We start from the raw sequence: 13,395 nt of genomic DNA on the forward strand, positions 1-13,395 counted from the left end.
AAAATACAGCCTAGTGAAAGGATCTCAGGTAGCAGGGCTGGGAAATTTATCCGCCTGATACCTTATATAGCAGGAGAAACTTTCTCAGCCAAGAGTCACATTCCCTCTTGGGAAAGCCTCCACGGTCTGCCTATGGGATTAACTGATTAACTGGGCCACATTCCAGCCATACAAAAGTCTCTCTCTCTCTCTCTCTCTCTCTCTCTCTCTCTCTCTCTCACACACACTCACACACACACCCAATCTCCATTAGGTAAACAAGAAGTGTTATCATGTTTCAAGGTCACATTCCAACCAGGCAAAAGCATATGAGGAGGATGCAGAGAAGGCCTGAGGATAGGTAGGGAAGAGTCCTAAGGGGCATACTGAAGTGCATTGCCCCCTGGACCCAAAGTTTCCCACCCCTGCCTTAGAGAACTGATTTTAGTCAAAGTATATAGTGCTGGGCCTAGATAAACCAAAGCTCCCACTCAATGTATGACAACCACACAAGAACTATAGTTGTTTTATGCAACTAGACTGATGTCTACGATTTTAGACCATAAGCAGAAACCTGTCTTTTTGCCTAAGTTATTCTATAAATTCACATATGTATGTGATGGCACTGCATCACCTAGAAACTATATTCAAATGTAAGGGACACATAAACCAAAATTAGGTAGCAGCTGTGATTAAAGCATACTCTTCATATTACTTTACTGAGAAAAGCATGTCTGAATAATCAGTACTCTCTTTTTTCACTGAAATCATCAGAAGGATCACATACTCAATACCAGGCTTCCTCAGCCTCAGCCCTCCAGATGTTTTTGGCCTACAACTCCCATGATCCCTAGCTAGCAGGACCAGTGGTCAGGGGTGATGGGAATTGTAGTCTCAAAACATCTGGAGGGCCGAGGTTGAGGAAGCCTGCTCAATACTTGTCTACAAGTACAAAAAAGCCCTACTAAAGGAAATGTTACTCAATCTAATTGAAAAGGCCATAAACGTATTCTGAAGCAAACTGATTCCTGCCTTCAACTACTAGGGGGAGGTTGAGTTCCTACTTGAGGACACCTTACCTGCACAGAATAATAAGCAGTGAGTTTTTGAATAAATATCTGTAAGTCAGATCAACAAACCTTTAGAGGTATGGAATCTTCATCATCTGAATCCTTGAATTCAATGCAAACTGCAATATTTCTTGCCTAAAAAGAGCACATAAAGAGATTTTTGTTTTTCCTAAGAAGTGCCAGATAAGCAACCAAAACTTCCAAGAAAGAACACCAAATTCAATTCAGATTCAATTTGGTCTTGAATCTGAATGTTATTAGTGGCCCATTAACTCACCTTTGCAAATGACTTTTGACTGTCATATTTCAAGTGCTTTGGATAAACATAAAGGTGATTGTTGTAGATGGTGAAAGGCTGAGTGTGTTTTGGTATACAGGGAACAAACTCCTCTACTTCAAACGTTACTACTGTCTTGGTACTGTTTTCAAACTGTTTCATGGGAATGTATGATGAGCTAACAAAATCTGAAAATATATTAAAAACCAATAAAAAAATTGAAGAAAAAATGCTTCTCAGCTATTTAAAAGTACTTTTCTATACTTACTTGGGATGTCTGGAGAAATATTATCAATTGTTATGTCTAGATTTCCTAAAATAACGGGTAGCTTGGCCATCTTTTCAGGTCTATGGAAGAAGGAAAAAACAAAGTGACTCAACAGAAAAATCACTCGGGATGGATAATACAGCAGAACTCAAATAGGAAAGGAAACACCCCAAAAGGCTTGGAAAGCATGACAAAGTCTTTTTCCAGAGAGATTATCTCCTAAATTTGTGCAGCTTTTCACTGAAACCACATCAAGCCCAATTTAGCAACTTCCCTTGACGACTTGACCCTCACAGACTTGACTTTTTTAGCCTTATGACAAGAACAGCTGTACTGACCACTGTCTTCAGTCCAGACTTTTCACCTATAATCTGTTTGTAAAAAAAAATTCATTCTTCCACAGCACCCATTTAATGGAAACCTTAAAACAGGAGAGGCCAACCCAGAGCCTTTGGTATGATGGCACTCAATAAGGCCTTCTTTGGTGCCTCCGCCCTCCATAATAAACAGCAAGCACTTGACAAATGTACAGTATGTGAAAACAGATTTGGCTCTGAAGTTGTACTTGCATGAGTAGAAAGCACTTCCACTCATACTCAGATTGTTTTCTTTACGGAAAGAAGCTTGCTGCAGACTCAGTTCAAGAGATATTACTTTATTTGTTTGAATTAGTCTTAGCCACATTATTATTATTAAATTTCTATACCGCCCTGTATAGAAATTTAATAATTTACAATATAAAACCACACAAAAAACCCCATACAACATAGTAGCAAACAAAAACAATACCCCATAGTTTAAAAGGCCATAGATTGTTTAATTAGCCAAAGGCTTGGGAGAAGAGGAATATTCCTACTTGGCACCTAAAGATATATAACAAAGGTGACAGGTGCTGCTTTAAGAGCCCTTAAGGAAAATAATGCAGGATGTAAGTATTCTAAATAATAAATATGTACAGTACTCACTTTTTGAAATCAGCTAACAATTTAAGCATGTCTTCGTTTGAGAGCTTGTTACTGTCTTGTTTGTAGAGTGCTGAAAATCGTGCATTTTTGTCTAGTGTCCCAGATGCATCCTTAAACAGTGTCCTGAAACATGAACTCTTATATAAGAATCTCATTACAAAATGAAACAGAGAAAAAAACTACAGCTTGACATCTTGAAATTAGATTGGCAAACCCTGATCCACTGAAATATGCATAAATGCTCCCAAGAAAGGAAGCCAACATTTATTGTGCAACAATACATATTACTACCTACACCAGTGGTTTCCAAACTTCTTTCCCCATGGAGCATTTGAAAATTACTGAGGGTCTTGGCAGACTACTTAATGATTTTTCTGCATGTTGCAGCAACTGTAATGCAATGAGCAAGAAGCGGCATGATTTTTTAAAATTGTACTTTTAGTGCTTCTTTTATTTCTTATATAATGCATTTTATTGATTATAATTTGAATGCTGTAGAATGCAGATTGTAATGAAATAAAATACAACAAGAAGCAATAAAAACACAATTAAAAATCAGCATGAATATTTAATACAGTGAATTTGTGTTCTCAGCCACAAATCCACAGAAACACCACAGACCACCTGAATAAAGCTCACAGACCACTGGTGGTTAACAGAGCACAGTTTGGGAACTCCTAACCTACACAATGTATTTTTCTAAAATAGTATCTGGTTTTTTCCAAGTCCTGTGATTTAAATACAGTAGGTTGAGAGTGACTTTAGCCTTGCCCACTAAATGCAAGGAATTCTGTCCCAAATACTAAATTGAGTTTTGACTAAAATAAAAAGGCACACAACTTAATACACTTTGAAGAAAATAAGCCCCAGTCTTTACCTAGCTGCCCATGCGAATGGCATTCTGTACTGTCCTAGCCGCTGACATGCCTGCTTTGCATTTTTCAGAACTTTTTGAGCAACCTGTAAATGATAATAGAAATACATAAGTTTTTCATCAAATAACATTTGGTTTATTTATTTAACCTCACTTCCACTGATAATGACTTATCTCAAATACTCATCCTTCATGATACAGTGGTACCTCGGGTTACAGACTCTGCTAACCCGGAAGTAGTACCTCGGGTTAAGAAATCTTCCCCAGGATGAGAACGGAAATCGCGCGGTGGCGGCAGCAGGAGGCCATTAGTGAAAGCGAGCCTCAGGTTAGGAACGGTTTCTGGTTAAGAACGGACCTCCGAAAAAAATTAAGTTCATAACCAGAGGTACCACTGTATTCTTCTTGACAGGACCACAAGAAGGGACTCTTTCCCAGACTGGGAATTTTGGATTGGAAGGTACTGGCGAAGATTTTAGGTTTTTAACACTATTACTCACAATAGTAGCCAAGACACAGTATGGAGCAAGACACATACACATCTATATGTGTTATAATTATTCTCACCAAGTACCTGGGTTCCGTTCTTCCTTTTCCCATTTCTGTTACTTTACTTGATTATTAAAATGCATATATACATGGTATTATTTACATTCTGCCTTTCCACAGTTCCAACCATGCTCAAAGCAGCGTACAACACAAAAAAATACGTAAGTACAAAATACGTAAGTACAACAATTATAGGCAGAATAAATCAAAGGGGAAGAGGAATCCTACACACAAATGGTGAGGAGCCAGTGGTATGTTCTTAAGTTTCCAAATAGGATTTGGAGGACCAGATTTATAATGTCTGAATTGCGCTAGGGGCATCAGAGTGAAATTTTGTATGCGTGTTCAAGGCAACCATGAAGCTCAGCTCGAGTTCTGCGGGGCCCTGACTGATTTCAGCTACAAAAGCTGGGGTTGCTGAACAGATTGAGTTGGGGTGTTGTTTGGTGGTGGTGGTGTTGGTGTTGGGGGTTGCCGCTTCATTTTTTGTATCTTTATTTTAGATCTTGTGATTTATTTGGAAATTGTTTGGCTTGGTTGTGTATTTTTTAATGATTTATTTCTTATTTATGACTATTTTTGTTATGTTGGTGCCTTTGACTATGGCAGGTTTGAAGTGGGTCAGCAAATGATGGCTTGAAAGCAAGGCACTAACAACAGTTCTTCAGCTCTGGTAAAGGTAAAGGGACCCCTGACCATTAGGTCCAGTCATGACCGACTCTGAGGTTGTGGCGCTCGTCTCGCTTTATTGGCCGAGGGAGCCGGCGTACAGCTTCTGGGTCATGTGGCCAGCATGACTAAGCCGCTTCTGACGAACAAGAGCAGCACACAGAAACGCCGTTTACCTTCCTGCCGGAGAGATACCTATTTATCTACTTGCACTTTGACATGCTTTCGAACTGCTAGGTTGGCAGGAGCAGGGACCGAGCAACAGGAGCTCACCCCGTCGCGGGGATTCGAACAGCCGACCTTCTGATCGGCAAGTCCTAGGCTCTGTGCTTTAACCCACAGCGCCACCCACGTCCCTTCTCCATCTCTGATGTCATAGCAAATTACAGTTAGAAAAAGCCAGGAAGTGAAAGACTGAACTTTCAAGAAAGCAGGGAGAAAAGAGGGAGAAGGAACAGAACCTGAAAGCCCCTAGTGTATCTCCAAACTACAGCTGAGAAGACCTGGTTTGTGATGTCTGCACTGAGCCATAACATTCAAGGAAGATATTGCACCACATTTTGAACTTTCATGTTTAACAAAGGATTCAGAATCTGATCTGATCTTTGACCCTGAAAAGTTCATTTGCCTTGAATATATGTACTACATTTTAATACTCCAGTGTATATGGCATTGCAAACAAACTGAGACTTACAAATGGGATGTCAAACAGTCAAGAGTATACCTTAGAAGAATCAGAACTTTTCATATATGGTTCAGCACAGTGGGTAATGCTCCCTTGCAGGACTTTCTCTATTCTGGCCACTAAAAATATATCAGGATGTGGACACGTCACTGAGAATATTCCCTGAAAATAAATGCTTGGTTTATTGACACTGAAATGAAAATAGAGGCCTTTATTTTGCAAAGAAGGGGAAATAGTGACTTCTTTATTCCTTACCTGTTTGGGATATTGTAACATTATCTCTGGAATAATATCTTGAATCCGATGTAAGCAATCACTGCTGTCATTTAATACCTGTTGAAATGCACTACCTAGCATATTCCTCACTGTGCTATGATTCAAATCCACATGGAAATCTGATGAAATCTTCCGGTTCTCTTTTATATCAAAAAGTGACAGTGTTATGAAAAATGGCTCTACCTGGGCATTAAAAAAAAAAAAAACAGTAAACATGGCAATCAGGCAAAGAAATAATGGGTACTTGATAATCGGCACATAGGAAGAGCAGTTATTATATTATACAGTGACTTTTACTTTATAAATTCAATGTGTTGGAATTGTATTTTAGAACCTCTATAATTTAGAGAGCCAAATACCTTATACCACTGAATATGTAAAGATTTTAGGCTCTCTTTTAGGAAAATGTATTTTATTCAACAACAAAAATCCACACACTATAATATGACACTACAATGTTTGCTATGTAATCAACAACTAACAATTACTCATGAAGTTCCGCACAACTTATGCCTTTCCTGTTTTCTCTCTTTCTGCTGGCAATAGCCACTCATTCTGCTTCTGGGCTGGTTCATAAAAATCTTAACAAACATCTACAGGTGCAGTTATGTCCCTCATTGTTTTATTTTCTCTAAACATCCATTAATATATCAAGGGGGTAACTGAAGGGGGGGATTTAGGCATGATATTGATTCATCATTCCAACATCAAGAGACTTGAGAACTCTCAGAAGTATTTACATTTGTTGTTGGTCCTTCCTCATTTTCAGCCACACAGCTTTGCAGATTGAAAGATAAATCATTGCACTTCACCAGAATCTTCTTCCCAAACTTCTCTTCAAATGGTTTTACTTCTGGCTCAATACCAGAGAAGTCAAGTTTCTTTAAAATAAATAGAAGAGAGAAAGCAATGTCTCACTTGCCAAAAAAGAATAATTATTTCTTTAAAATTCTCAATTTTCCTACCAAATTATCTAACCTGTGCATCTGGATCCAATGCAAAGAGTTTCACTCTGCTTTCACTTTTGAATTTGATTTCAGAATCTCTGGAACTCTGCAAAATAATAAGTTAATATTTTAAAACAGGATTTTTACTACAAACACAAAAGGTTGATTCTTTAACTGTAAACGTATGTTACGATTTTTCTTTGCAATAAACAATAGTTTACTTATGGAATATTTCTAGAGAGAAGTGAATAATTGGTACCATTTCACAGAGTTCTCACAAATATAACAGATTAAAACAACGTAAAATCACAGAAGCAAAGTGGATCCTAAAAATGTACATCTCAAGTGTCAAAAACCAGAGTAAAGAGGTGCATCTTTAGCATTCATTGGAAGCTGTATAATGAAGGTGTCATATGCACCTCTGTGGGGAGGGAGTTCCAAAGCTTTAGGGTATGCCACAGGGAATGCCCTCCCTGGGGAACCAGGCAGAGGGCCTTCTCGGTAGTGGCACCCGCCCTGTGGAACGCCCTCCCATCAGTTGTCAAGGAAATAAACAACTACCTGACTTTTAGAAGACATCTGAAGGCAGCCCTGTTTAGGGAAGTATTTAATGCTTGATGTTTGTAGTTTTAGTATTTTGTCAGAAGCCACCCAAAGTGGCCAGGGTATAAATAAATTATTATTATTAATTATTATTATTATTATTATTATTATTATTATTATTATTATTACTACTACTACTACTACTATTCTAATTATTACCCAGACACAATCCAAGTAGGTGCTTCCAAAAGTACATCCTCAGAGATTTTGTAACCCTGAAGCATACATATTTGCTTACATTGCAAAGTATGGAAAGGTATATCAGGTATATCAAGAGTGTGAGCAGTTGAAAAACAAAAAGTTGAAAAGGAATCACTGTAACAAGTGCCAAGGTTAAGGAAATAGTGCAGTGCCTGTTCTTATGAGAAGAAAAACTAATAAAATGAAGAGGAAGTATTAAGTCATTGAGACAAAGTTTATAGTGTAACAATGGGGCAAACTTTCACATTTGGCAACATATTCAGTTCTGCACAGTTCTCCAGGAATAAAGTTTATTTTTGCAAGAACTACTTTTCAGTTATTTTTGTACTAAAACACAACCTTCCTGACCAACATACATCCTGTCTAGAATTATTTTGGTTCGAAACTAAAGAAGACTGTGACAGGAGATTTTGGCACTACACTAAGAATTAGGATGGCACAGTGAACTCTGCAAAACAAAACAAAACCTCTGCAATGATACTTTGTAAAAATTAAGAGAAGAATGTATGATAAGTAGCATATTACAATTGGAAATTCTGCTACAAAGTTTTTTAAAAACCAAACAAAACAAGAAAGCATCCAAAATATATAGGGCACACATTGTGTCACTTTTGAGAATGCTTAAGACATGGATGGGACACCTGTACATTCTCTCCAAATGCTACTGGACTCCATTAAATCCTCTGTATGGCCAATAGAAGAGGATAGGAGTTGGAGCTCAACAACATCTGGACGGCTACAGGTTCTCCATGCCTATGTAAAACGTAAATTTGTTTCTGTATAGAAAAAGATAGCTAACAGATTGATGGTGAGCATTAGAGCCTAGTTCACAGCACTCAGGAATTCTCTGGAGAGGTTCCAAAACAAAACAAAATCAGCTGATCGTAAAGAGCAACTAAAAGTACACAGCCCCTGGAAGGCAGGGGAACATACAAGAAAAACATAGATGCCAAAATAGATTCTAGCATTCACGGAAACAGGAAGCTGCATTTGTGGCACCAAGATTAGATATAATAAGCAGGTGTTCAGACTTTCAAGGAGGAGCCAAATCTCAATTATTGCCTATAAACCAAAACATTTCCTATTTCACAGTATATGTGCATTAAAATGTACAAATTTTAGAATTCTTCACACTTTAAGTTTTATATCCAGCTTAACTTCAATAAATTAACAAAATGTAGTCCCATCTATCACAGATAGGTGATTAGTTTATGCTTGTTAAATGCATCCAGCATCACTGGGTACTGGGATGAAGGGAGCAACTTTCTGTAGTAGGAGGAACTCCAAGGAGATGCAATTCTATGAAGAATGCTACTAATGTAGCTCTACTCCCTCTCTTTCTCACTGATCTTGCTACCCAGTGCCTGGAATCACCAAGCACTGTTAGATAAGTAACTTTTATTTGTCTTACTTTAGGAAGTTCAAGGCCAGCATATTGTTATCTAGGCACACTCATGATGGCACAGAGAAGCTTATCTTAAAAGCTCAGTCTTTCCATTGCCCAGACAGAACAAGAAGTCTGTTTTTGAGCAGGGAATGCTACCTTTTAAAAATAAGTGAATAATTTTTAGCAGCAAAAAAAGATGGCAGAGCACGGAGGCTTTAGTTGATGAATCACAGATCTGATACTGGAAACTATCATCCGTCTTACAGTCGAGCCTCCATAGATTGCTTTAGTTAAACTAGACAGACTAGTCCACCCATTACATTCTTCAGTATAAGTGGTATAAACGTGCAAAAAAGCAACTTCATGTTGGAGTGGTTTTGGTTATCAATGGAGGGGAAAACTACATTAACTTCTTTGTAAGATTTAGAGACTATTAAATAACTATTTCAAAAATACTCGTCTGATATACATTCAGCAAAAGAACATTTATGGTGTGAAGGTATCATAAATCAAATTGCAACACAGTCAGCAGTGCTCCCATAATTAGGATTAGATTTTGTAATTCCTTTATTGACATATCATACTTTAAAATTTTAAAAAGCACATTACCTTGGCACTTTCAGGAAAATAGCTATCTATACTGGATGAGGAGTTGTCCATCTTGCTTTGCTCATCATCTGGAAATTTTAAAAAGTGAAATTATAAAAATTCACTGATGACTTTAGGAAAGTGCTATAACCAAAATGTTGTAAGGATTAACTTGAAATATGGAGAAGGCAAATTCTAACGAGATGTTTTTGCTGTAATCAGCCATTCCCACAATACTTTTTTCTATCCTAGGTACCATCTAATGGACCAGCTGCTTTTTACTGTGATAACTCTAAGCACTCCCTAAATAAAATGGTTCACAGTTTCGTCATCACCAAATCATTCAGATAATTCTTTAAGGCCACTTCAGATGATGGCAAGCATAAATTTTAAAAGGACTAGACATAGTCATGGTAGATAGATGTATTAACAGTATTAGTAATCACAGGTAGATAAAATCGCCATGTTCACATAACTCTTGAGTACCAGATACTGGGGAGAAGCAACAAGGGAGGGCTGCTGTTTTCAGCCCTCTGAAAGGCTTCTGCCTGGCCATTGTTGGAAACTGAATGCTGAACAAGATGCAGATTTAACCTGACCCCTTCCCCTTCCCTTCATAAGGTTGACAATATGATCCCAAATCTAAAGGGGAAATGGTCCAACTTAAGAAACCTGCCACCCCTGCAAATGCAAGAAGACAACTGGGGCTTTAGTGGAAGGGGTAATCCCTTCAAGAATGTTGATGTTAGCTAGCAGCTGCACAAAGAAACAAAGTATTTCATGCAGTGGCTGAATAAAGTGAAGTGTGTAGTTACTATATTGTATTTAGTAGCCACAAATCCTTACAAATCTTTATTTTAGTGCATCACATTTTCTAAATTACTGAGCAAATGTAACTCGCATTCACCCTCATGGGAGTCTCCATTTCTTTTTTCTTGCATTGCAGCTTCAAAATTTAATTGAAGAATTTTGTTTAGAGTTGCAATCCATTCTTCCATTTCTACTTCACTGTCTGCTGCAAGAAGATAGCTACTCTTGTCTTGCATTTTAAGCTCAAAGGCAAAACGCCGGACTTTGTTGTTCTGCAATATAATAAAGGATATTAACATGTTACCTGCAATGGATTTATTTATTTATTTTTGTCATCTGAGGTCATCACACATATATAAGCATTGGGCAAATGTAACTGTTTGAAGTGGAGAAAAGTATCGTGCATGAACATGTTCAACATAAATCCCTGGAGCTTGCAGAACTTGTTAACTTTTTGAAGACCTTTTTTATTGCTTTTTCTTGGCAAGTGGGAAAGAGATTCTAGCTTCACATTCACAGAATTAAATCTAAGCATATGTTTTAGGCACGGTGTAAATTTTGGTGTGTAGCTCTAAACATATAACAATCAAAACAAATATGAAATGTGTAGATATAGGACGATGTAGAGCCAATATAAGAATTACTTTTAGGTTAAATTATTGTATGAATTGTTTTATAATAGTAAGATAAATAACTAATTTATTTAAAATATATAATATCTGTGTGCTTGCCTCTGAACATTTTGGAAGGGAATGGGGAAGAAAAGAAGAGGGGAAGCAGCTATTTTCTTCAAGCAAGTGACAGGCTTCATTTGAAAATCTTAACTTTTATAGTCCTTACAGCTCAATAAAAATTACTGCACTGTGGACACCATGATTAAGAGTAGATTTAATGAATTGTGGGCCATTGGCAACATTTCCCAAATGTGTTGCTGTAGCCCATATTGTACTGTGGAGAAGGGACTTGAAATACAGGAAATAGGAGAATCTAGAGTGCCAAAAAGATGTAGGTCAGAAGAGGGCTCTAAAGCAATGGACTATGAATCAACTATGTAAGCAGTGAAGGGACCTAGCAACTGTCTGGAGTGGAGAAAATTATTGTGGATCCCAAAGAAGCAAGTCCCCAGACATTGAAATTTATGTAGCCATCATGGTGCCCTTCAGGTGCACCAACCCCCGCCAGCAGGACCAGCCATTAGGAATGTTGGGAGATGTAGTCAACCAACACCTAGAGAGCCACAACTACTCTTTGGGATTCAAAGGTGTAAATGTCAGCTGTTTTTAAAGTTTTGTGATTGAGCTAGGTTTCAAACTTTCACACAGATAAAGAATTGGAACTAGTAACCAACTTTATCATATGGGGAGGAATACTTACGACTATTTTCTTTTAACCCTAAGATAAAATTTCACACATAGGACCATTTATAAATAAACGAATGAATGCATGCATGCATGCATACATAAATAAATATCGATTTCACACATTCTGATGCAGGTCTACAAAATCTGTAAACTAGAATACTACAAAATATAAGCAAAAGATGTTTATTGCTGCAAAGCAATTTGTAAGAATGTATGATTGCCATTATGACTGAAATGCAATAATCACTAGGAGAGATCCAAGAACCCAATTGTTTCTAAGTTTTTTCCATCAGAACAAGTCCATAGTGTTCTTTGAGCAGAACACAGATGCAAACAGCCCATTTTTGGCATTTGTTACTGGCAAGATTTAGACTTGGAGTTTACGTTATGTTTTGCTTCAAAGGGTTGGGGTTTTTTTTATAAAAAGAAGTTAATATCGGAAAGGTCAAGTGAAAACATTTGGGAGTACAGCTATGAATGTGATGAAGCTCCTACAACTGAAATCCCACACAAGAAGTTATGCAAAACATTTTACAGTCATATTGCAGCACTGTTTGTGCTTCTATTAGATCTTCATGCAATCTTAAATTCCATTCTGTGATTTATTTATTTTTCTATTCTTAACTCCAGAGACATAAAACTTAAGTCAGCAGATAATCACAAATAATCAGTTGGCAGCAGCAACCAACATAACATTTAGTGGCAATATTTCTTGATTGTTTTATATAAAAACAGAGCACTCTTTGAAAATCTTGATATGAACTGTGCTATATTACTGATTTTTTAAACATAAAAAATGCACACATTATTTTAGACTATTTGCTCACTAAAAGCACAGAAACACTATGTTTATCTAAATCATCCCTATTATTCAATATGCACTGAGGGAGCAATCGTGTATACTCAAAAGTAAGACTGTGTTTAACGAGGTAAACATCCTACTATATTTATGACTGCCACCTAAACCTATTTATCCACTCCAAAAGTACTAAAGAGAGACAAAAGGAACATATAGATTTAAGTTTGTACAATACTTAAACATATTAAACAGTAGAATTCTCTACTTACCTGGACCACTCCCATGCAGGAATCCAAAAATATTGACCCTTTTGGTTCTTTTGATATTTTCTCATCTTTGTAGAAATTTAGGTTATATGATCCATCACCAAGTTGGAGAAGATGAAAAAATCTTCTTTTGAATGACTAGTTATGAAAAAGTAGTCACATTAAAAATATGAAACTAACAAAACACACACAAAAGCACTCAATTTCCATACACCATGATCCAAAGACCCTATTAGGAACATGCAAGGGCTTGCAAGCCCCCAAACAGGAACGGTCATATTGCCTGGCCTAAAAGCAGCTTCAGAAACATCCTGTAGCATTGTGAAGAGTGGTTGTCAGAGGAGAAAGTGAAAATGAAATTTCACAGATCTTTAGTAGGGAGTTCTTTGGATTTCAACCCCAACGCTACAATGCACTACACATGCTGAAGTGCTGTTGAAATCAATAATATTGACAATGTGCAACTGTGTGCACTGAAAGTCTAGCAAAAGAGATAAAACCTACCCGCATAGTAACACTGATAGCACTGTTCATGTTGCCTTTGTATAGCCATCCTTGTTTTGTAATTCCTCCCTTCTGAGATCCTAGAGAGGCTGCATCCTGGGATTTGTTTTGTTTTTTTAAAAAAAGAAAAGGCTACAATAAGACAGTGATACATATTTGGGTCCTTTATCATGAGCTGCTGGTTCTATATATACAGTGGTACCTCGGAAGTCAAATGGAATCTGTTCTGGAAGTCTGGTTGACTTCCAAAACATTCGGAAACCAAGGCATGGCTTCCAATTGGCTGCAGGATGCCCCTGCCGCCAATCGGAAGCCGC

The 13,395-nt window shown here is 37.4% G+C and overlaps 1 protein-coding gene across 16 annotated transcripts in view; it reads right to left on the reverse strand.

Moving 5' to 3' along the window:
* The window catches only part of DOCK9 (dedicator of cytokinesis 9), a 107,155-nt gene that overhangs the window by 46,054 nt on the left and 47,706 nt on the right, over positions 1 to 13,395 (reverse strand). For all 16 annotated transcript variants that reach the window (XM_081198215.1, XM_081198219.1, XM_081198223.1 and 13 more), the window contains exons 6-18: positions 13,079 to 13,174; positions 12,578 to 12,712; positions 10,246 to 10,420; positions 9,360 to 9,427; positions 6,591 to 6,665; positions 6,353 to 6,493; positions 5,592 to 5,795; positions 5,376 to 5,498; positions 3,437 to 3,519; positions 2,560 to 2,682; positions 1,595 to 1,674; positions 1,327 to 1,514; positions 1,119 to 1,184 (exon numbers count right to left, since the gene is read on the reverse strand). In XM_081198215.1, coding sequence (XP_081054341.1) covers positions 1,119 to 1,184; positions 1,327 to 1,514; positions 1,595 to 1,674; positions 2,560 to 2,682; positions 3,437 to 3,519; positions 5,376 to 5,498; positions 5,592 to 5,795; positions 6,353 to 6,493; positions 6,591 to 6,665; positions 9,360 to 9,427; positions 10,246 to 10,420; positions 12,578 to 12,712; positions 13,079 to 13,174 — 1,557 coding nt within the window. The remainder of the gene's footprint in view (positions 1 to 1,118; positions 1,185 to 1,326; positions 1,515 to 1,594; positions 1,675 to 2,559; positions 2,683 to 3,436; positions 3,520 to 5,375; positions 5,499 to 5,591; positions 5,796 to 6,352; positions 6,494 to 6,590; positions 6,666 to 9,359; positions 9,428 to 10,245; positions 10,421 to 12,577; positions 12,713 to 13,078; positions 13,175 to 13,395) is intronic.

The sequence above is a fragment of the Podarcis bocagei genome (assembly GCF_964188305.1).
Source record: "Podarcis bocagei genome assembly, chromosome: 6".
NCBI lineage: Eukaryota > Metazoa > Chordata > Lepidosauria > Squamata > Lacertidae > Podarcis > Podarcis bocagei.